Genomic DNA, 24409 nt, shown 5'->3' with positions numbered 1-24409 from the left:
ATTAAGCACCTACTATGTGTGAGGCCCTGTCTAGATGTCCGTAACACAAGAATAAACAAGCCAGACAAGGATCCTCTCACAGAACTTATTTTCATTTTTTATTCCCGAGGTTTCTGACTTTTAACAATGGACAAGGTGCCAGCCTGGCTCAAAGACAAAGGAAGCAGATTCTGTCTGAGATTAAGCCACATTTCCTCGGGTGGGAGGAGGGAGGCTCTCCCCGCACCCTAGAATCACACAATATCCACCTACTCACAAATGGAGTCTGACAAGGACTACCAATCCCTGGGTCAATTGTTATTTTTCTTGGGCCTCTGCCAGGCTCCAGCAAGACAATGCCTTTCTGTGGAGTGTGTTCAGCAACAGGCAGAAATGGCCAAGGAGGGCAAAGTGCTGGCATTACTTGTCAGCACAGGGGCCCAAGACCACCACTCAGCCATTGCCCAGGAAGACAGTGCCCCCTTGTGGTTCCTCATATAACCGAGGGAGGAACTAGAAGAGGAAAAGGGCCATTTCAGTTTCCAGATTAACAGTACCCTGGCCTCTTCTGAAGGTCAATTGCAATTTCAATAGATTCTCAGTTTATTTTCATCCAGGGGACACTTTTTATTTTTTATTTTTTTCCGTAGAGAGAAATGACATCAGGACAGCAATGAACTCTCTTCATCAAAATCTCTCGACTTCCCCTCAACCCCAGAAAAATCCAATATGTAAATCCAAGGATCACTACTGGTTTTTCTCTTCGTCATGCTCTGAAAGCAAATATTTTCTTTGCTTTCTACAATTTGAACCAGGATCTCTGATGATGTTGCCTTGGAGTCGTCTGGGGTATCTCGTCTCCACCGACACCACTTTTAATGCCCTAAAAGCAGAAGCCTTATCTTCAATTTCTGCCGCCATCCCATCCCACTTCTAGGAGCACTTAAACCAGTTAAGGGTAAAGAATGTGGGGTGGGGGAGGGGCGGGGTCAAGACAAACAGTGAAGCAAGCAAGCTGATTAGAAATTGTGATTGGTGCGGTGCGGGGAGAGAATTCCTAGGAGTGAGAAGTGAGAGAGAGCCTACCGAAGTTTGGAGGTTTAAACTTAGGTGTTTGTAGCAGTCACTTGAGTGGAAAGCATAAATGACACCATATTGGAAAAGTTCTGGATGGCTCAGGAAAAATGGAAATTTCCTTCATAAAGCCAGTTTCCATGTATTGTAAACTTAACTGGGTCAGAATGGGTGCCAGGTGCTATAGTTTTATCTATCAACCGATAATCTCCTCTAATAGCAAACTCCTGGGCGATAAATAGAACTCCTAGTTCACAGAGAAGGAAACGGAAACCAAGGCAGTTCTTCCTTCCAAGCCTGGTGCGTAAACAAGCGTTGTGCACTGACCTAGATGCCGGGTCTCCCTTCGTCTCTAAGCTGCTCTGACCCTCTGAATATCTTGTCTTGTCCTCCAGCTTGTCTAGCAGTGAGGAACATTTCCCTCGGCCAACAAATATTTATTGAGTGCGTACTATACACCACGTAGCCTATTAAAAAAACCCAACAACCCAAACCAAACCCGTGGGATTTGAAAGGTAAAGAGGGCTGGGTCTTGCCTTCCAAGAAGGATCTCTTCAGGAGAGTAAGAGAGGCAGCCAGGTAAACAAATAATTCCAGGATAGTCAGATAAGGGCTCTAGAGGAGTCTGAACAGGGGCCAGCCGGTGCGGGGAGGCTGGAAAGGTTTTTGAGGACCCGGCGTCGGACGTGGGTCTGAAGCTGTGCCCTGAAAACGCTGGCCTGGAGTGGGCTGCCCCCGGATGTCACTCGATTTCTCGCATCCTGTCATTTCAAGCTGCCGACTAGGAGAGGTAGAACCAGGTCTAAGCTGGTATTGAAAAGGCGGGGTAGGGGTGCGAATGCCTCGTGAAGAGTAAAGGAGCAAAAGTGACAACTCACACTCCCCGGTCCCCGCGCGGGCAGGGCCGGGCTCCCCGAAGCCCCTCTTCAAGGGGAGTGCAGCGCCCGGCTGGGCCACCGGGGCCCCCAGGGGCAGGGCAAACGGGGGACCTAACCTTTCTCCTCTCCCGCTCTTCGGCCCTCGCCCAGCGACCTACCGCGGAGTCGGGGGCTCGGGTCGGTCGCTTCCGCCCGGCGCGCGCCATCCGGCCGCCTGGCAGCAGCCCTCCGCGCAGCCCCTCCTCCTGCGGGGGGCTTTGCCGTCCCGCGTCCCGTCCCTCCGGGCTCTAGCCTGCAGCCCACATCCAGGGAGGGCGGAGGGAGGAGGAGGAGGGGAGGGAGGAGAGAGGGGAGGAGGAAGGCAGGCGAGAGAAGGGGAGCTGCTTGGAGCCCGTACTTTCCAGAGCCAGCCAGGAGCGCGCACTCAGCGGCTCTCCGGGTCCCAGCCGCGCCCCGCTACCCCGCACCTCCTCCTCCTGCTCCTCTCCGGGTACCCCTCGCCCCCTCCTTCCAGCAGCTGCTACCTCGGGCGGCGGCTGCCCCCGAGCCTCTACTCAGCCACATCCCCAACTCTGGGCTCACTCCTGGGACGCGCGTCCTCGCCCCATCCTTTCTTCCTTCCTTCCCTCACGCCCGCCCGCCCTCTCCAGGTCTCCCTCCTGGGTCCCGATTGTCTCCGTCCCCTTCTCTGTCCGCCGGCGCCTAGCCCTGCCCCGTCCTCTCCCTCGCACTTCCTGAGTCGCCCGCCGCCGCAGTCTCGCCGCGGGACCCCGAGCCGGAGCCCCAGCCAAGCCGCCACAGCCCCGGCTCCAGCCCCCGCTGCCCGCGGCGCCCGGGGAAGGGAAAAGTGGGCGAGCTCGCCCTCGCCCAGCCCCGCGCCCCAACCCTGCCCGGCGAGGGAGGACCGGGAAGATGAACAACGGCGGCAAAGCCGAGAAGGAGAACACCCCGAACGAGGCCAACCTTCAGGAGGAAGAGGTACGGTGAGGTGGTGGGTACGGGCTGGGACGGCAGCCGCGGGTCTTTTCCAAAGTGCCGGCGGCTGGCGGGGCGCGGGTCCCCGGGCGCCGGGCTGCGCCGGGGAGGGGGCGCCGCGGTCGAGGGTTTGGGAATCGTCCTGGCTCCTTGAAGCAGCCCCAGGCTGTGGCCCGGGGAGAGTGTATCCTCACCGAGTGTGTTTTTGTGGGTCCACGCGCGTCTGTGTGCCTACAATTGCGTAACTTTGAGGACTTTCCTGAGACCTTTTGTAAGTATAATGCCCAGCTTTGTTTGCACCGGATTTTAAAAGCGGAATCGAGAGCTGACTCCTGGGTGACCTCAGATTATTGAGACCGGGAGGGTCAGCACTTAGTTCTGCGTCTGGGGCTGGAAGTTGTGGGGTGTGTTTGTGTGGTTTAAGGAAGAAACTCGGGGAAAGTTCTCCTTAAAAGACTCCTTCGGTTCCCTGCCCCCTCCCTTTCAACGTGAAAAGTTTCTTAGTGAAATATCTTTCCAGCTGAGGCATTTTGGATTAATAGATAACTCATCAGCCGCATTCTTCTCTGATGAGTCTAAGACCCCAACCTGAGTAATTAGGTTTTGTAAATTTAGGGGCGTTGCGGTTGTGGGGAACAGAAGACGAGAGTTTCAAACTTTGCAATTCATTAAGTGATCATCCAGGCTATTTTAATGGAACTTGAACGTCTGAGCGTAAATTTTGTGGTGGGTCTGTAACAAGGATAAAAATGTTGCAGCTGAGGAGCGTTCCTTTGGGTAGAAAAAAAAAATTCAGTAAATGTAGAAGGGAACTCTAGAACAAACGTTCCAGAATTTTGTAGTTGAAATATTTGTGATAGCCTGTTCAGTGGCTCTGGTTCCTATAGGTACGTTGTCTGGAGTCCAGTAAACAATATTTTTCACCCTGTCTTTTAAAAGCCCACGAAATTGACTTCTTAAACATGCTAAAGGGAATTTTAGAGTGTATATAGATGCAAGAAAGTATGCAATCTAAATAATGACCTATAAAACATTCTTATAGGTATTGCATCCTAATGTATAAGGTTAACAGAAAGGCAAACTGATTCTAAAGCGCTAGGCTATTGATGATTATGGAGATACTACGTTGAGCGTAAAATAAAACTCTGATAGTGAAACCAAACACTAAGTATTTAATTAGTATATATAAGTCCTCAGCACTTTGTTCCCTTGTAAAGTGGGAACTATTTTTAAATGAGGGAGAGGGAGGAGAGCCCCTAAGACCATGCAAAACAATGCAAAATAAATAACAAAATGTTACAGTTTTTGGGTAGTGCGATGTAGGTGAATTGCTGTGAGCTGCAAGTTGCCTTCCCACCTAAGGAGATCACCTTTATTATAAACTATTATTTTGAAAAGCGTTGTTTTCTTGCCAGTTGTTTCTTAACTGCAAGTGATTGAATACTACTGACATTCCTTCTTTCTCAGAGATGGAGACTTGAATTGCAAGTTTCGCTTTTTTCTTGAGCCTTACTGCTTTGCTATTTTCCCTGCCACTGAAATAAAATTTTAAAAATAAGTTTGCTTTTTTTTTAAGTTGTTAACAGTTAACTAACTCACCTAACACACCAAGATAATGACTGCTTCAGAAACCTTTCTATATCGCTTAAATTGACAATCTGTTGACTTCTAAGAGTAAGAATATATTATGTGAAACCATCTTTCTCCATTCACCTAATTGAGAACTTGCAAATGGGAAGTTAACCAGGTAAACCAAAGATTTTTTTTTCTTGGTTTGAATGTTCCCAAACCCTAATCTACTTGATAAGATTAAAGTCACATTTTTCTGCTTGACCCATCTCGGCCAAATTGCCGCCAGCCATGGCTGTAGTCTGTCCTATTGTCTTAATGTATGAGGTTGATTACAAGTAGAATTGCAAGTGATCTCGGTCCAATCAGTGCCTCTTACCTGTCCTGTTGCCTATTAGTGTTCCTTTTCAGGTGGGAATGGCAAGTATCAGTTTTAGCAAGATACTTTTTTATTTTAAAAATAAGATAGTGTAAAAGATTTCAAAACCCCCAGTTGTGCAAGAGGTGGTGTGTACAAAACAGATACACTGAAGAAAAGAGATTTTTACAATGTTAAAAATTCAGGAAAAGAAAGTGAGTTGGCCTGAATGAGCTAGGTAATTTTGCCCTGATTCCCTGTTTGGGGTTTCTGTTTTGTTTTTGAAAAGCTCCCAGCCTCTTTTTCCTAACCCTGAAAGCCACAAGTAAAATAAATATGGTATTTGGTGAGTCCCATTAATGTACTCAGCATTATACAAAACCACCACCCTGGACCCTTTCCCTGCCCACCCAGAGATCAGCAATTTGTTCTCAAACACATTTAAAAGCCAGGGCTGAGGATTCCAGTAAACAGAACACACACATATAAAATGTATATTACATATAATGACAGGAGGGGAAAAGTGTGTTCTGTTATAGTTTCTGGTAGCCATTGTGCTAATGAGGAAGAGGGTGAGTTCCGTCCTCATTTAATAGACTAGTTTATTTTCAGAGATCATCAGGGTCGTCTAGGTTTTCTCTTATAACTTGATAAAATCCAGGTATTTTTTCCTCCTGTTTTTAAAGTGCGTTCTTTTTATCTTGTACATTTTAGCCCTGTTGGAGAGCTGTCAAAGCTCACTCTGAAACAGTGATGCTGAGACACGTGGTTCCAGTTGGATAGAATGAACAGTCTAGGACTTAGAATTTTTGCAGGTTTTTAGGGGTGGAAGTTTTTGAGAACCTGAGCAGGAGGTAGACTTCTGCTTTGGGTAGTATTTAAAACTTTGAGGAAAAATTAAGATTTAGGTAGCCAGCTGTGTGAGAGAAAATGCATCTGGCTTTCTGGCCTCTAGTGTGCTGTGCATGTGTGTTCCTCTACAGGATGTTCCTGGAAAGAAAAACCAGTTGTCAAAAGTCCTACTGGGGACTGAGATGGACAAGGCTTTGGTATCTGTATGTGTAGGGCAGTAGATCATTTCTTACATAGCTTTACAGTTAATAAAATAGTAAAACAAATCCTTGAGTTTACCTCTAATTTTAGCCTAGGCAATGTTCTCTTAAAACACCCTTGGCAGTTCACACTTGCCCGACTTTACTAAAATTAATAAATGTATAAGAATAGACATAATTGTCTTAATCATTTAAGTTCCGAATATTGAGAATTCTGTTAGAGTAGGTAGAAATTATTTTTGGTCCCTGAATTTTCAAAATGGAGACTTTTGGGGGGGGGGATCAGATCAGTACATCATTTGTTCTTATTTTTACCTTTATCCATGTCATTGGGTGCTTTTCTGGCTGATTACAAATCATTTCTAAAAGGTGTTTTATTATGTTGAAGCACTGGTGTCAGGGTAATTTCTCCTTAAATTGCTTTGACTGAACGTCCTTGTACTTTAAAAGAACTTGGCCTCATTGGAATATCGACCAAAAAGATGTTTGGCAGATGTTGGGCAGAAATCACAAAGTCAGGTCTTCAGAAGTTAATACAGATCTTTAGCTCACATTCCTCCTTTTAAAGTACTTGGTAATTTTGCCCAAATATTGGGCTCATGAAGAAAATTGTTATGTAATTGGCACAGAAAAAGGGTACCATGTTAGTTTTCACTCGGCAACCTGGGGTTTTCATTGAGCGTTCAGAATAATCTATATTATGACTTGGGGAAAAAACAGAATAGTTTTGTATAATTGAACCGAGTTTGGAGTCAGTTACTCCAAATCAAATCACATACAATAAACGTATGTTTCAGTCATAAATAGAATTTGGTGACAGTGTTTTGGATGAAAATGTGGTGACTTCATAGTAAAATGATGCTGTAAGACCATGCTAATATAGCATACGTTTCTGAGTTATTTTTCCAGTGGTGATTTTAAAATTTCCTTGATAAACCCTCATGCTCTCAGGCAGGCATCTCTTTCTAATGGCATTGGTTTGTGGGATGGATAGATTGGCTGGGTAGGGATTCTTAATTGGTAATGCTTTCAGGTAACATTTTTAGGTTCATCCTCATTTTTGCATTGAGGATAGAAGTGTTTGACACTGGTCTGGGGCAGTAAAGTAGGAATTCTTGTGCACTGCCATAGGGATATGAATTTTTGTTTGGTTTTGTTTTGCTTTTTAGAGCCCAAACTGCAGCATATGGAGGTTCCCCGGGCGAGGGGTCTAATAGGAGCTACTGGTGCTGGTCTGCGCCACAGCCACGTGGTAGCCAAGCCAAGTCTGCAACCTACACCACAGTTCGTGGCAACTTGGGCTCACCAGATCTTTAACCCACTGATCAAGCCAGGGATCTAACTGCAACCTCATGGTTCCTAGTTGGATTCGTTTCCACTGCACCACGACGGGAACTCCCATGGGGATATGAATTATGGCAGCTTTCTGAAGGACTTTGGCACTAGATATCAACATTTCAAGCCCTTTGATTCCATGCTTTTATTTTAAGAAATTTACTCTAAAGAAATAGTAAGCAGGGACAAAGATTTATTTATAGGGATGATTATTAGGGTTATTTATGATAGTGAAATTTTGCAAAGACTCCATACTTCTAACAGGGAAATTGCTAAGTAAATCTGTGTATTTCCTCAAAGAAAATATTATGCAGCCACTAAAAGCTACATTTTTAAAAGAATGTACTTGTGTGTGTGTCTGTGTGTCTGTGTCTGTCTGGAGTCCAGGTCTTAGCATTACCTCCCATGCGGTAGGGGAGAGTCTGACCTTTTATTTGAGCTTCTACATTTTAATTGAGGGGATAATTCTTGGGACATGAAGTAAAAAGCAGAATTAAAAGTTTTATGATGCCGGTTTTTTCAAATGAATAACCTAACATTAATAAAAACAATCTGGTATATTACAGATCACTTATTTACTTTCTGATGCTTTTCTATCTTTTCTAAATTTTTTTCTTTCATTTTTCAAAGTTTTATTGAAGTATAGTTGATTTACAATGTTGTGGTACCTAAATTTCCTGTAATGAATATAGGAAGAAAAACAAATGTCTTCACTTTAATGATTTCATTAAATTCCCTTGCACTATCTGTCGTTGTCACAAAACCATTGGGTTGGTCACATTTCGTTTTGTTCCTGGGCCTTGCCATGGGGATTGGGCCTCTCTGTTCCTCCTAGCCTTTCCTAGGTTTATCTCATTCCTTTATCCTGCCTCTTCGTAGTGATCTTCTGCACTCTCCTCATTCTAAACTGCTTTCTCAGTTTATCCTAACACACAGTTCATACTGCTGGGTCCTCTGATGCCCCAACTGCCTTCACTCTTAAATCCAAATTTGACTTTCAAGATTGCTCCAGGAGTTCCCTGTTGGCTCAGCGAGTTAAGAATACAGCATGGTTGCCACTGTGGCTCAGGTTCAGTCCCTGGCCTGGGAACTTTTGCATGCCATGGGTGATGCAAAGAAAAAAAAAAAAGGAAAAAAGATTATGTGCCTCCTTACATACTGAGCAGACCACTTGCTTCATCCACCCTTTCCCTCTTGGTCAGGCCTGAGCTGCTTTTAAGGCAAAAGTTTCATCCCACATCTTGCAGAATCCCATTACCTGCATGCCCTATCCCAAAGTGACAGTTTTCCTCAGCATTCCAGGAGCAGGTCTGTTACCTCCATTTAACTCCCGGATCATTACCTTTCATGTATTTTGTTTTGTTTTAAAAGATCTATGCTGTCTTACCACAGTGTTTCCAATATCTAACACCTTCCCAAAGTTAGTACCCTGGCACCAGGTAAGTACCACACACACGTATACACATACAATTCTTTATGCATTTATAAACATATGAGCTATCCTTACTGGTAAGTTGGTGGTGATGATATTGAATAGGTAAGCTGTCAAAAAGCAGCCAGCCACTTACTAAATGGCAGATTGTGGATGGACCCACTGGGAAGTGACACCCCCCCCCCCCCACTTGTCTCCTGCAGCCTCCATTTGTGCCCACAGGTGAGCCTGCCTGGTCCATCCGCCAGCCACTGCCAGTGGGAGCTCGCTCGTTTTGAGGTGCAGTTGCCTTTTCACTATTAGAATTTTGGTTTCTGCTGTGGCATTCATTGGCCCTTTTGGACAGGGGCTTTTGGAAGCTCTGGTTACGTGGAAGAGCATGGAGCTTCTAAATGAGCCTGCTCTGTGTGACAGCCACTTTGGAATGTTTGTGTTCAGTTTCACTTGGCACCTTAGTGTCTGCCTGGGGGTAGGGGAAAGGGAATGCAAATGTTCCTCTTGAACAGTACTTGCTTTGGTCAAAGAAAAAATTTAGGAAGGAATGAGGAGAATGAACCTTAATAACAGCTGGGGCAGAAGTGGCGGCTGCTCTTTAGGCTTGAGGCCAGCTGGGACCAGGTATTTAAACTGATGCTGTGTTGATAGGGGGATGTCATCAGAGATGAGCTTGTATGTCCTACGAGGATAACTTGGGTATGATTCCTCTAACTCACACCCGTATCTTGAAGTGTGCGGGAGAATATTTCAAACCACCACCGCGTAGTGTGTGTGTTGGGGGGATTTATTGGGGACAGAGAGTAGTGCCTGATTTTGGAGCTTATCAGAACAAAGTTGCCTAGTTTGTCATCTTTCCTGAGCACAGAAAAAAAGATAATACTGAAATATTCGATCCTGGGAAATTTCCAGAAATTTTTGTAGCCATTCTTTTGGGTCCTAATTATTTTGCGCATTTACTCTGTGCCAAGTACTGGCCAAGCACTTTTAAGTTTCATTCTCAGAACAAACTAAACGGTGAGGGTCAACCTCATTTTCTGGGGAGGTGACTGGGGTCTTCACGTGCAGATTTTCGGGGAGGCTGAGACCTGTGCCAGCATTGCTCCCAGGTTGAGTGGTGATGGTTCTGTGTGAACACCTAGGATAAAGCACTGTGTTAAGTGAGGTGGTGGTTTGAATTGGGAACACAGTTGATGCTCTGGGAGGAGAGGGCGATGTCGCTATATCAAAGAAAGCTTTTTTAAAAAAAAAAAGTGTTTGAGATTTTTCCAGATGAGGAAAGGGTTGAGATAGATGGTAAGGGAAAGATGGTCCAGTCAGAGGGATTGGGATTGGCCCTCTGGAAAGAGAGAGGCTTAAAAGGGAAAACAAGCAGGAGCATTCGGAAAGGGAGGAAGGATGAATGGGGGAGGGGGAGGCATGATGTGGGGGATGGGGGCGCAGGATGGAGGCACTTGATTTCCTCTCCAGGGAACAGGACCCTTCCTGTGATGGGAGCCGGGCATCTGTGTGGCTGGGATGGTCCAGAGGGAAAGGGGATGCAGTGGGTTTGGAGGCTAACGCTGCAGGAACCCTGGTCTTGAAATAAGGTAGTGGCTGGCGGTGCGGGGGTGGGAGGAGAGATGTTCAGTGGCTACAGTAACTGTCAGATGCCAGGGCTGGAAGACTAGGAGATTCATCCATGGGGCCTCTTGTATTTCTCCTTTGGATGACTAGCTAAACGGTGGTTGTATTGGTAGAAGCAGAAAATACATTGAAGGGCGGGGAGAAAGAAGGCAACTGGCAGGTGGAGAGGTTGGGTTGGAGAGGCAGAGGAGAGGTCTGATCTTGCAAAGGGATTTCCAGAACAACTTAGGAATGTATATTGAAGGTCCGTCATGGCTCAGGCAGTTAAGGATCCGGCCTTGTCACTGCTGTGGCGTGGGTTCATCCTTGGCCTGGGAACTTCTGCATGCCAAGGGTGCAGACAAAAAAAAAAAAAAATTTTTTTTAAGTATAGCTGATAATAATTTTTTTAAAAAAGTATAGCTGATAATCGAAAAGGTGGGTATGTGATTTGAGTGCCCAGAAAACTGAAGAGGGAGTGGGAACCCCAGTTCCTAGGAAAACTTGTGAGGGACAGCCACAAAAGACATAATTTACTTAAAATTGAAGCTGTGTAAAACAATGGAGTTTCACCCCCAAACTGGAAATAGGAAAAATTGAGGCATATTCTTGAAAGCACTCTTTAATTTAGGAACATAAAAAACATATGGCGTATAACCTGCCGAGTTATAATAGTATTCAGTATGCATAACTGAAAGCCTGATTTGGGGGAGTTATAAAAAACTAGGTATATATACTAAATTTCATACACTTTTTTTTTTTTTTTTTGCTTTTTTCAACTCACTCTTGTCGGTAGTCTTTGGAAATTGTTTTCCTCTAAAATTTGCAGTTAATTCTCCGACTTTTACTTAAAATTTTCTTTTCTTAGCCAGTGTTCCTAGAAGGGGCATAAAATTTGTACATGGGTTTTGGAAGGTAAAGGTGGAAGGCCTAAAGAGGCTTGAATATTTTTATAAGAAATTTCGCCAAATTGCTTTGTTCTTGTTTGCCTTTGGGGGTGGGGGTGGGGAGGTAGAATGAGCTTTTAACTAGAACCCAAAGTCCTCTCTTATATGGGTCATATTTTCAATTTATTCATTTCACACTTTCCTAAATGTTTGCTACTTTTTCTGCTCATAGCTAAGTGGTCGAGGAATTTAAGAAAACAGCCGTTGTATTTGTACTTCTCATAGGTTTTAACCCTGCTGCAACCATTATGATGCACATTATGTAGACTACTAGAGAAAAAAAAAGGAAATGGCAGTAATAAATGCCAGTCACACCAGGAAGATGGCTCCAAATTCCAGGCTGTAATAGAGTATTGTTACACCAATTTAAAATGAAAATGCCAAGGGAATGCCAAAGCGGTCTAGCTAGGATTTTGCAAAGATATGTGAAAGCTGGGAGTCCCGAAACTGAGGTGCCTCTCATGGACCCTTGAAAAGAGGTTAGAGACCAGTTTCTAATTTCAGTTAAATCTATTCTTGTGTGTTGATTTTTAAAATGATCCCTTCTCAGCTCTTCCTAAATTCTTAGGTCACCAGGTAGATAGGCTGGCAGGGCCAACATTATTCTAAGATCCTAGAGATAATTTTTTTTCTTCCTCGAATCCCCAGGATCCTGTTTTGTGAACATTTCTCTTAGGCCCACCTATGGGATGGGTAGTTTTGGCCTCATGAGGGAAGGGATCGCACAGAAAGTGCTATCTTATTATAGAAGTACCAGAATTTCCTTTGTGCTCCGAGGGGAAGTGCTACAGAAGTGTAATTACTTTACCCAGCATGTGTGATTTACAGGACTTAGAATGTGTGAGTTTCTAAAGGGGCATCTGTGTTTAAATACAGAATCCCTTTAAGCCTTCAGGGTGTGTTTTGGGGCTGGGGAGGGACGGACACACACACACACACACACACACACACACACACACACTTCCGTCCTGTGCCTGCCCCTGTTGGGTGACAGGGGACTAAAAATGTTGGTAATTGCTTTTCCTCCAGGCCTTACTTTTCTGAAGAAGGAGCACGAGAGGTCCAGTCACTAGCTACTGGGCCAGATCCCTGTTCCAATTCTGTCTCCTTTCCTCCCTACTGCCCTTCTAAGCCTGCTTCCTTCATTTCCAGGACCTCCAAGCAATGTACAAGCAACGAGGAGGAAAAAAAAAGTTAAAACTAGTACTGAGACCATTTTTGTTGCACAGATTTCCTTTTCAGTCATGTCTTCATACATATAAGAAAATCGAAGGGGAAATTGAAGATCAGGTGCATCACCAGGTAATATAATCCAACTTGTAAAAGCATTTATGGATTTTTTTTTTTTTTTTTTTTTTTTTGCACATTAATTCAGGTATCCACTGAGCAGTGTCTACTGTGTTAAGCCTTACGGCTTGACCAAACCAAATGAAGTGTTGTCATCCCATGTTTAGGGATCAGGAAACTGAGGCTCTGAGAGATTAATTTGTTGGAGCTTTTATTTGTAGCTGGTGGTAGGAGGTTATATTTGCTCTGGAGATGATTAAGCATATGAGGTTCCTGTGATCTGGGCCTTGCTGGTCTCCCTGAGCTTATCTACCAGGAATCACAGCTTCATTCATTCTGCTTCAGCTGCTTGGGCTGTACTGAGGTATCTCCAACTTGCCAAACCTGTTCCTGCCTCAGGGCCTTTGTACAGGCTATTCTGTCTGTACCCAGCTGTTTCTAAGGCAGTCTCATCCTTGTCATTTGTTCAGATCTCCCTTCACATGTTACAGAGTGACCTTTGACCTCCAAGCTTAAAGTAGCCCACATTCCCATCCACTCTGACATCCCTCTTATTTTGTTTTCCGAGAGTACTTTTCACTCACTGAAATTACCTTGTGTACTTACTTGTCTTGCACGCCTAGATTGTGACTCCCGTCTTGTTTAAGGCTGTAACCCCAGTGCTGAGAACAATGCCTGGAACTGCTCAAGATATTTTTTATTTGCTAAATGATCAGAATACAAACCCACCTGTCAAGTCCTGAGGCCCGTAAAATACTCGATATCGTCCCAATAAACCCTTTCCAGCAGGTTTTTTTTCTTCTTTTTTTTCTTTAGGGCCACCCCCCTCGGCATATGGAGGTTCCTAGGTTAGGGGTCGAATCAGAGCTGTAGCTGCCAGCCTATACCATAGCCACAGCAGCTCGGGATCCGAGCCGAGTCTGTGACCTACACACCAGCTCACAGTAACTTAACCCACTGAGTGAGGACAGGGATCGCACCGTGTCTCATGGATGCTAATCAGATTCGTTTCCACTGAGGCACAGTGGGAACTCCTCCAGCAGTTTTTAGATAAAGTTTTAATGATTGCTGCCTTCAAGATGATCATTTCTGGATCCCCATCAGAAAGAGCAACTCCCACCTGCTCTTAAGCCCAAAATTCTGTGAGTGCTCAGTCCCTTGCGGGAGGGCGAGTTGGGGGAGGGAAAAACAGTTTTTCGCACAGAAAGGAATCCTTCCCCTTGCCTAGTGAGAATGGAAACTGCGCACAGAATTGCAGAGAAGCAGGAGTGAAATGTGGGCCTCCCGTGGAGTAATGAGTAGGGCAGGATGCCTTTGATTCCTGTTTTGTAGATGTGACTCTTGGGTTGCAAAGAGTTAATGTTACTAAGCCAGGTGGCAGTGATGTGGAGACAGACTTAGTACTCTGGCCCTTTTAGTCTCCAGCTCTGCTTGCTTTCCTCCCTTTGCCTGCAAACTCAGAAGGTTTGCAGCTCAGGATAAGGCAGGCTTTACCTGGCTGAGTCCAGTCTCTAAGCACCTGTGTGGAAGCAGCTACTCTGGCCTGTGAAGCCTCCTGGGGGCACGTCACAGCAGCAGTTGTGTTTATTCACCTTAAAGCAGTAAAGCACAACAGATGATGGGGCAGGATGAAAGAAATCTAAGTTGTCATTACTTTGGTCATCAGACCTTAATTGACTCACTAATACACTCGGGGAAATGCAGGCCATTGGATTAGCCTCACTGATGTCCTAACACTTGACCTTGAGCAAATTTTTTAAACTTTACCATCATCTACTGTCTGGTAAGAGTCTTAGAACCAGTGATCTATAAATCTTTATTAGAACCAGTGATCTATAAATCTTTACATTAATCAGTTCTTGACCAAATCGTCAGTACATCCTTTTTATTATACCTTTTTTTCTTTTTAAGGGATCTAGCACAAGTCATTTCATTGTCTGTTTCCCCAACTAAAATGTAGCAATGGACAGAGGAAGCCCGCTGTGCATTAAAAGAACCAATTCTGCTGCCTTTTTCTGTTTCATCCCTCTGTTCATCTCTCCTCTGATACAGCCTGCCCTGGTAGCTTACCAGCCCAGATACCTCCGGGGTGGAGGAGGGTGGGCTGGCAGGCACAGTTTTAAGCCCACGATTGTTTTGTTTTTTACTAAGAAAACTAGTGCCTCTCCTTGAGAACTGGGTGGGAGTTTCTGGGTGTGAGCTAACGGCAGGAAATGACCCTCTCTAAACAAAAGGACTCTTGAAGGCCCATCCTGAGTCTTTGTGTTTTGGGGAGGGGTTATGCAGAAAACCAGAGCTAGGAAATTAATCTCTGCTTTAGCCCTTTTAAGAGGGGTAGGGGGTGGGGAGGAGAAGATTCCTTCCTTGCTCATCCTCCCTTGGGTGCAAGTGCCTGGCTCTCTGGACTGTGAGTGCCAGAGAGGTTTAAGAGTAAGGCCTGGGCCAGCTCTTAGGGAGAGGGTGGATTCATACCCTCAAGGAGCGAAAAGGAACCAGGTTGGGCAGAATTATGACTTTCAGCTTTAACCTTGGCTTTCACCAGCAAAATGCAGAAACACAGAAAGGGGAAAGGAGAAGAAAGGGATATATTCTGTATGATCTAGGAGTTGGGGTCCTGTGATTTGCTAACAAAGGCTTATAAATGAAACAGATTTGAATACTACATTAACTACCATCTTCATTTTTCTAAAATCTAAACCAACAAGAGCCAGTGACTTCTGCCGGTTGACAAACTGAAGGCACTTGTCATCATTTCTGTGTTAGCTAGCAGGGCCCGGATGAAGAAACGTCAGACCTGGCCCCTGCTTTGAAATGATCCTTCTCTTCCCTTTAAAGTGACCATTCGGTATATCAGTATTTGTACAGCAGGATCTTGAACTTATATTGCTAGGAAAGTAGTTCTATCTTATCAAAATTATTTTGCCTTGACAAATTCTTGCTGACTTGTGGCAATGGACTTCTTCCAGGCACACCATTTTTTTTTGTCTCCAGGAATATAAATCTTCCCACTAATAATTAGAAACATAACATTTTGTGAAAAGTGGTTTACTAGTTTTCCGAACACTTGAAAACGACAGATGTCTTCTCAAAGAAACATTATCTGTTACCCACTATTTTTAGGCTTTATATTGTTGCTGTACTTTTAGAAAGGCCTGCTGATGTGTTTGGTGGGGACAGGGTGGTGTGTTGGGGTAAAGAGGTGGTTTACGTCACAGCACCAGACACTTAGCAGAATTGCAGAGATAAGATTAAAGCCCCTGCTCAGATCCCAGTATGAAAGGGTTTTGTTTGTATGTTAAATGTGTTGAAAGACTCTGTGTCTTAAATAGGCATCAAGGGGTGTAGTATTGTTTAAAAGAGATGTGTTCACTGTAAATTCCAAGGTTTACAGGGAGAAATTATTCTTGTTAAATTCCAGGATCTGATGGGTTGGGAGGCTTGCTCATTTTCTTAATACACAAACTTTAGAGAAAGGTCCCTGTGGTATTATTAGTAGTTTACAGATAGGAAAATATATATGGATTTAGGGAAATATATATGGACTTAGATTCTGTGTTTGGAGGCTTATATGTTTGCAATACACATTTGGCGTATGTTTTTCATTTGCAAAGTATCAGTTATTCTTTGGTTATTTGTGTAATATCACTTGTATTTTTACAAAGAAAAGACGACAATATTGGTGATGTCTGTTCTCTGAATTTAAACACTTCGAACTATAATGTTAGGGTGGTAGAATTCTTTTCATTGAGAACGATTTCTGCATTAGCCTTGCTGACCAGGGTTGAAGATTCCCAGTGTGCATACTTGACAGAGGTTAGTTTATCATGTAGATGGATTCAGAAGTGAACCCTGTCTGATTGTATTGGGTGGAGGAGCAGCTAGCTCTTGCTGTAGCTTTTCCCATTCGTGGTAAACCTTGAATCAAAGTGAAAATGTCCTAATCAGGAATGTTCTTGAATGATCAAAGGGAAGCTTTTGCCCTTTGCAAGACCAGCATCTGTTGCCATTTGGTCATAGTGCGCCCAGCCTGCTGACTCTGTATCTTAAAAACAAAAACAAAAGCCTGTAGGGAGGGAGCAGAGACTCAAAAATACTTGTGGAGTTTCGGAATATGGTAGGTTTCTGGTTTCGAAAGAAATACATTGGAGAAGTTTTAAGCAGTAAACTGTCCCTTCCTCTCCCTTTCAAATGCCTTCCCCTCCATTTTTAGCTAACAATTGATCAAGATGAAAATTGCTCTATTTCTATTGTCATGATTATACAGAAAAATCCTAAGGGTGTGAGTGTATTCTGAATTCAACAAAAAAGTGTTGTTTTTCCTTATTCACTAATGAAGGCAGCCCAGGAGAGCTTGGGTGCCTCTGACAGTAGGAGACCCAGACCTAGTAATCCAGCAGTTTGACTCTGGTCTTCCAACTCATTCCAGTGCTCTCTGAAATCTCTCCACAAAACTAATAAGCGTTATATTTTCCAAATTGAAATTGCATTCGTATTCTTTGGAAAACATGCCATAAATACATCACTTCCCTCTTCACCCCTTGTGGATTAATTTGCAGTCAGGAATTGGGACATTTTTCTCATCTAGGGGTGGGATAAAAAAATGAGTATAGTGTTCATTGTAAAGTCTTGAGATGGTTTCCCTTTATTGAAAGCTCTGGATGGTGGTGACATGTTTTTATAGTAGTGTTGGTTGTTTGCAGTACCCACTCCTATGGCAGTGGGCCATGCACGGCTGAGCTTGAGTGTACAGTGGAGGTTGTCTCCCGGGATATTGTTGCATGTATTAAATCCTGTTATGTATTTAATTGTGCAGTCATTACTCCCAATGCTAAAATAATAACTCCATTGGATTTTTAATTTTTCTGACTTTTAGGGTGGAGACTGCCAAGACGCACAAGCCATTCCTTTACCTAATTGGTGACGTTGTGCCCAGATTTCTTTTCACTGTTGTTTTTTTCCCCCCATCAGAACGAAATCTTTTTTTCCCCCTTGGAGTTCCCTGGTGGCTCAGTGGGTTAAGGATCTGGTGTTGTCCTATGGCAAGGGTAAGAGCTGTAGCGATTGTTCATTCCCTGGCCTGGGAACTTGTGTGTGCTGTAGGTGCGGCCAAAAAACCCCCTTTTTTTTTTCTTATTGGCAAATAAATTCACCTATTACGCCTTTCTCTCCCCTCTCTCCCTCCAAAAATAAAGATAAGCTCAAAAAAAAAAAAAAAACCTGTGTAAAATTAATTTTAATCCTTTCTCTACAACCAGTGTTAATGCTTTGGCATATCTAACACTGTGTACAAGTGGATGCCATTCTCGCTCCCCTCTATTTTGGCAAAAATGAGGTCATATCATAATAGTGTTGACTTACAGTTGATTTTCCTTTCACTCGTCATTGTGATAAATATCTTTACATGCCACTAGATCAATTCTACAGCCCCATCTTTAATTCTGTATACTGTGCCATAGTAGGCTGTGCCCAACTGTATTGAACCCTCTCCTTATTACTGAGCAGGGAGCTTGTTTCCAGCTTTGTGATGTAAACAGTGCTGTGCATCCTCCCAGCTGCGTCTATGTGCCCGCAGTCAGTGACTTCCTTAGCTTAGACTCTTAGAAGTGGAATTTCTGGGTCAAAGGGCTTACATTCCTTTTTAAGGCGTTTTGGTGTTTATTGCCAAATCCTCTCTAGAAAGACTGTACTAACCTATACTCCCACCTAGAGTATTAACAGGCCCATTTTCCTGCATCCACTGCTCTTGCAGTTTTCAAATGATTCCAAGATTGCTTCTTGGCTGTGGCGGTTTTCACATTTGTGTTCTAGTTGTGATTCATAATTCATACCCCAGTTGATGTGTATCATACCTGGATGTTACATAGTGACTTTTAAAACTCCACTTCAAGACAACTCCCAACTGTTTCAGGTATTGCTGTAGGCACTGAAATGCTTAGCAGATAATTTCTGGTTATGTTATTGAGTTCCTTGAACACACTGAAAAGTGTTGATTTTTGGGGTCTTATGTATTAGGTGCATGGTATATATACTGCCGGCTATAAACGCAGTAACTTTGTGATGGGCCCGATATTTGGGGTGTTTCTGTGTGCATGGACAGAATTTCATTGACTTGGTTGCAACATCAAGTGAACCAAGAACGCTGCTGATTAAGCTGTATGGTAAGATGCATCCAGATTTTTTTTTTTTTTCTTTTCTTTATTTTTTGTCTTCTGTCTTTTTAGGGCTGCACCTGCAGCATGTGGAGGTTCCCAGGCTAGGGGTCCAATCAGAGCTGTAGCCACAGCCACAGCAACATGGGATCAGAGCCACATCTGTGACCTACACCACAGCTCACCACAACAGTGGATCCTTAACCCACTGAGCAAGGCCAGGGATCGAACTGCGTCCTCATGGATGCTAGTTGGGTTCGTCTTGACTAGTCGGGTTCCCGTCATGGCTCAGTGGTTAAGTTCGTTAACCACTGAGCCGTGACAGGGAACTCCTCATCTGGATTTCTGAGATGTTATTTGGTGGAAACGTGTGTTGGAGCCTTTGAATGTCCTTGTTGCTCTACTTTTTGGGTCATGTGGTTGGTTTGTGTTTGAGGTGAGGATAGCGACACTTTGGTCAGTTTGACACAAGTCTTGATGGATAGCTAGCCAGTCAGGTCCCTGGAAGGAGCTTCTGTAAGCACAGTTGAAACAGTAGTGCCTTTCATTAGCTGTGGACCCCATAGCTCCTTTTCCTCCCCTCTAAACTGAAGAGGGGGGCCTAGAGTCCAGTGTGGGATCTGTCACAACTATTCCTCAGTCTGAATAAGGGACCATCAGGACTTTGTCACCTGCCGCAGAGGGGCTGTCTCACTGTGCATGGCCACAGCACACCAGGAGCCACATGCTACGGAGGAGGAGCTGGGCTCAGGTCTCCTTGTGGGGGCCGGGCTGTCACCGTTAACCCTAGCCCACAAGGCCTCCTTAATTGTTACCAGAACATTCCTGCAGAGCGCATGCCCTCCACAAAGCCTACACACATGTTCTTAGAGTGTGACTCTAGGAAACGAGCAGATGTAATGGAAACCTCAGTCTTGACTCACTCTGACTGTTCCATAGGAATGGAATTTGCATCTCATTGAGCGTGTTTAGCAGTATTTTAGGGTAAATTCCCACTGAGGTCACAAAGTACTGGATTTCTGTGCACGTGGCACCTTTCTTAAGGGAACTGGAAGCTCTTTGGCAAATAAAAACATGGCTTTTCTTTGAGTCCTCGTGGTTGACAGATGGGGAGGGAGTTAGGGAAGAAAATATTGATTAGTGAAGAGGTACAGCCCCCTGGGGGGTATGGTCGTTGGTCCTTGCAGCCTTGGCCATTTAGGTGGGATGTAGAAGTGTTACAGAGAAGCAGTTTTCCTGCCTACTTGGAAAGACTGAACACAGGAAACAGTGGGAAAATAATGTGAGTTCCTATGTAAATTGCCACCATTGTGCCTTGTAGGCAGAGGATTTAGAAATGCAGAGAGAAGAGGGAGGATGAGAGTGAAGCCGGCTTTTTAGAAAGTGGAAGAAAGAGATGGGCCTCAGGAATTGGGAAGATTTAAATAGGTAGAGAGAAATGGACCCCGGGATTACAGCTTTACCATCATAAAGCGTTTTTTTTTTTTTTTTTTTTTTTTTTTTGTCTTTTTAGGGCTGCCCCCATGGCATATGGAAGTTCCCAGGCTTAAGGGTCAAATCAGAGTGGTAGCCAAAGGCTGACACCACAGCCATAACAACCAGGGATCCTCGCTGTTTCTGCTACCTACGACCACAGCTCATGGCAACATTGGATCCTTAACTTACAGAATAAGGCCAGGGATAAAACCCGCGTCCTAATGGATACTAGTTGGGTTCGTTATTGCTGAGCTACAATGGGAATTCCTGAATGTAGCATATTTATATGATAGGGAGGAGCCTTATCTGGCTGTTAATTTTGAATGAATAAGTGAGTAATGAAAACAATTTAAGGATATTTAATTTATTGTGGCTGCAACTGCAGCATATGGAAATTTCCAGGCCAGGGATCAAACCTGTACCACAGCAGTGACAATGCTAAAATCTCTAGCTGCTAGGGCACCAGGGAACTCATTTTTTTTTGTTGTTGTTTTTTTTTTTTTTTTTTTTTTTTTTTTTTCCTTAAAAAACAAAACTAGGCTTCAAAGCCACACTCACTGGTTAGATTAGCATACTGGAAAAATAAAACATTTTCCTCTTTTGACTCTTCCTCCTCAGCTTCCCTGATGGCGCCATTTACTCCATGACTGCATTCATTTTCATCTCTATTCTGCAATAGCACGGCTGTTTACCAGTCATGGTGGCTCTCAGCCTTGGAAACTGGGTATGTGATTCCCAGGTGATAGTGTCATTCCAGAGGTATTAAACTCCTGGTATAGTAGGCCCTGCTCATGCAATGGGCAGCAAAGAGACATTGTCCTTGACCTTCCTGGAACGTCCATTGTGTTGGGGAAGGGTATAGTAAACACATAAAAACACAAGTAAATATAAAACTATAAATCGTGACAGGTGCTATGAAGGAAGAAAACCATAGTGATGTGAGACCGATAGTTGATGGATAAAAGTGGAGTTTTGTTCCAGGCACTGTTGACACTATTCCGTGTATGTTAACTCTTTTAACTCTCATTATACTGTAGGTAGGTACCAATCATCATTATTCCTAGTGTACAGGTGAGGAGCTGAGAGTTGAAGAACTTGCTCTAGGTCACAGCTAATAAATTATAAAGCTGGGATTTGAACCTGGGCGGTTAGTTCAAAATCTCATCTTATGTTAAATATCGGGACATTTTTTGAGCCTCTTAGGGTCCTGCCTTCACAGAGAAATTTGAGATTGGGGACCTGCCTAAGCTCCCAGTAATAGGTAATGGAGCAACTTCTTTTCAAGGAGGTGGCTCTGGTTTCAGAAAACTGGGTGGCCTGTGACTTCTTGCCACAGTCGTCCAACTTTTCCCACCTTTGCCATCTCACCTGTCATGGACTCTAAATTAGACCTTCGGGGCCCATGAAGATTGACTTTATCAATCTCAGTCCATTAACACTAATAGCTCTTCCAAAGATGTTACTCCCTGTGAGTCAGCTAGCACCTGAACACATTTGGAGGCTCCTTGATCAAAGGATCTGGTGTCTAGAAAAGTACTCTGAAGATGAGAGAGTACTGTCCACCAGTTTTTGGTTATAGTTAGTGGATAGGATCCAGATTTCTGTAGCTGACATTTAGAGCTCCCCATGACCAGGCTCTTCCTTTTATTTCCAAACTTGGTGTCTCCTCTCTGCCCCTGTGCACTGTCTCTCGTTACCCTCCATCCCCACTTCTAAGCATCTAGTTGAAGGTTGATGGTGTCCCGTTCCTTTTTTTTTTTTTTTTTTTTTTGCTTTTGGGGCTGGCCTGGTGCATTTGGAGTTCCCAGGCCAGCAGTCAAATCCAAGTTGCAGCTTCCATCTATACCAGCAGCTGCAGCAACGCCAGATCCTCTAACCCATAGTGCCCGGCTAGGGTTTGAGCCTGCGCCCTGGCACTGCAGAGACACTGCCGATCTGATCCCGTTGCCCCATGTCGGGGACAGTTTTCCCCTTTAAAAATAACTTTATGGAGGTATAATTCACAAAACTTAAAATTCACTCTTCTAAAGTAGACAGTTCAGTCATTTTCTGGTGTATTCGGAGTTGTGTAACCATCACAAATCTAATTTTAGAACATTTTTGCCACCTTCCTCTCCCTCCCAAAATAAAACCTGTCCGTACTCATCAACCCCTCCTCCGAGCCCTTGGCAACTGCTCATCTACTTTTAGTCTTCATGGGTTTGCCTATTATGGACATTACGAACAAATGGGAATAATACAAAACGTGGCCTTTTGTGCCTGGTTTATTTCACGTAGCATACTGTTTTCAAGGTTCATCCATGTTGTTGCATGAATTGGTACTTTGTTTTTTTTTTATGGCTGAATAATATTCCCATGGTGTGCTTATACTGCATCGAGTTGATCCATTTGATCCTTTGATGAACATTTGAGTTGTTGCCACATTTTGGGCACCCTCTTCTTACAAAGACATTCCACCTCCAGGCCCCTGACTTTCTTCTGCCCAGTGCTTGTTGCTTCGTCCTTGCCATGCATTTATGTTTTTCCCCCAGGCTTACTCTGTGAGTAAGAAGTCCCTCCATAGGACTCTCATGTCAGTCTCTGACTTAGCACATTGGATATACTGCCTAGTATTTTTACTTAGGTCTTTTCATGAATCTCTACTTATGTTTGTTTCACCTTTGAGCTTATTTGCTTGTTTTTGTTTTTTTGAGTTTTGTTTTGTTTTGTTTTGGTTGCACCCTCAGTATGTGGAGAGGTTCCTGAGACAGGGGCGAACCTTCACCACACCCAGTGACAGTGGTGACTCCTTAACCCACTGAGATGCTTTCTCTTTCTTTTCTTTTTTCTTTCTTTCTTTCTTTTTTCTTTTTTTTTTTTTTTTTGGCCTGTTTGTAAGTTTTAAATACAATTAAGTCAAAAAAATACTTAATCCACCAACAAGGCTAAGAGTCTTGCCTTTGAGGGAACTTTAGATTCTAGCAGAGCTTCTATTCTAGGTAATATACACACACACATTCACACACACCTCTTATGTTTCCATGTGGTCACAAGATATGATACAGGGTAGATTCTCAGTCAGTGTGATTTGATAACTATTACCTTGAAATTACCAAAAAGTTGGGAGTTCCCATTGTGGCTCAGTGGTAAACAAACTCAACTAGGATCCATGAGGACGTGGGTTCGATCCCTGGCCCCGCTCAGTGGGTTGGGGATCTGGTGTTACCATCAGCTGTGGTGTAGGTCATGCATGTGGCTCAGATCCCTGTTGCTGTGGCTGTGGTGTAGGCTGGCAGCTGTAACTGATTCAGCTTCTAGCCTGAGAACTTCTGTATGCCCCAGGTGTGGCCCTAAAAAGAGAATTGAAAAATTGAGTGAGTCCACTAATCCTCTTGCAGGCTGTAGGTTGCTGTCTTGTTTCTTACTGGCAACTGTAATCATAGTTGCCAAGTTTATTCATGAAGGCAAAGGGATGGGTGTGAAGTGTCCCCTAGGAGATGGAAGCCAGCGTGGGGAAAGCAAGTCCCCTACGTGCTGTGTCTTCCCTGCAGACCCTAACCTTCATCTTGCCCCTTTCCTAGGCTTTTCAGGTTGGGGTCTTCTTTATTCCAAAGACTGGAATCTTGGAGACCCGGAGGGAGAAAGAGGGGAGGGCAGAATCCGTCCTGTCCCTCCAACTGCTGTCGGAGATGAGAAATTGTCCTCCTTCCTGTTCCTTAGTAGGAAAATGGTTACACAGTTCCTGACAAAACCAAGGCCTGTCAGGTCCTGAACCAGGCTCTCAGGAAGAGCTGCCAGTTCCTTGCCCACTTGGCCATAAGTATCTGCACCATCAGGGGGCTTCCTCCTCCAGTCTTGGCAGTGGCAGTAGTGTGCATGGCTCCCCTAGTACCCTCTGAGGAGGATGAATGAGTTAATATTTGTAGCGGCCTCTGGAAATGTTAAGTGCTTGGTGTTCTTATCTCCTCTGTGAACATAATTGCCTTATAAGGCTGTCCACCAGGGCTGAGGGACTTGGGGCCAGCCTGTGAGGCTAGTTGACTGTGACAGTTCATGACAGTGTTCCCAGAACAGGCTCCGGTGTCTTATTTTTAATACTGGTGATACCACTTTTTTTTGCTAATTGTTAGTGTCTGTCTTACAAGTACTTCCCTTCAGCTTTATTGCATCTATTTTTAGCACCCAACCTCTTGTGAGTCTTTCCCTCTGAAAACCAAGCATAGTAAAGTCCGTTTGAACAAAGTGATCCAAAGTGTTAGATTTTTCTTTTTTTTTTTTGAAAGGTAGACTGCTCATCCCAAGAATTATTTTGAAGTAAAT

General features: G+C 44.1%; 1 protein-coding gene across 15 annotated transcripts in view; it reads left to right on the top strand.

Moving 5' to 3' along the window:
• The first annotated feature begins 2326 nt into the window (after positions 1 to 2326).
• RBPMS (RNA binding protein, mRNA processing factor) overlaps positions 2327 to 24409 on the top strand; it is a 186947-nt gene continuing 164864 nt past the window's right edge. For 13 of the 15 annotated variants that reach the window (XR_014829947.1, XR_014829944.1, XR_014829941.1 and 10 more), the window contains exon 1: positions 2327 to 2909. Coding sequence is in view for 6 of the 15 variants with exons in the window: in XM_085000184.1 (XP_084856310.1) it covers positions 2844 to 2909 (66 nt within the window). In the remaining 9 variants the exon portion in view is untranslated. Of the gene's footprint in view, positions 3178 to 24409 lie in introns of all 15 variants that reach the window. The other 2 variants (XR_014829948.1, XM_085000189.1) reach the window with 1 other exon arrangement.

Source organism: Sus scrofa, chromosome 15 (assembly GCF_054392235.1).
Source record: "Sus scrofa isolate SSC_HxYL_T2T_F1_AM1 chromosome 15, Sscrofa_HxYL_maternal_Yorkshire_Landrace_v2.0, whole genome shotgun sequence".
NCBI lineage: Eukaryota > Metazoa > Chordata > Mammalia > Artiodactyla > Suidae > Sus > Sus scrofa.
Note: the sequence above shows the minus strand (reverse complement) of the source record. Positions and strands in the feature narration are given on the sequence as shown.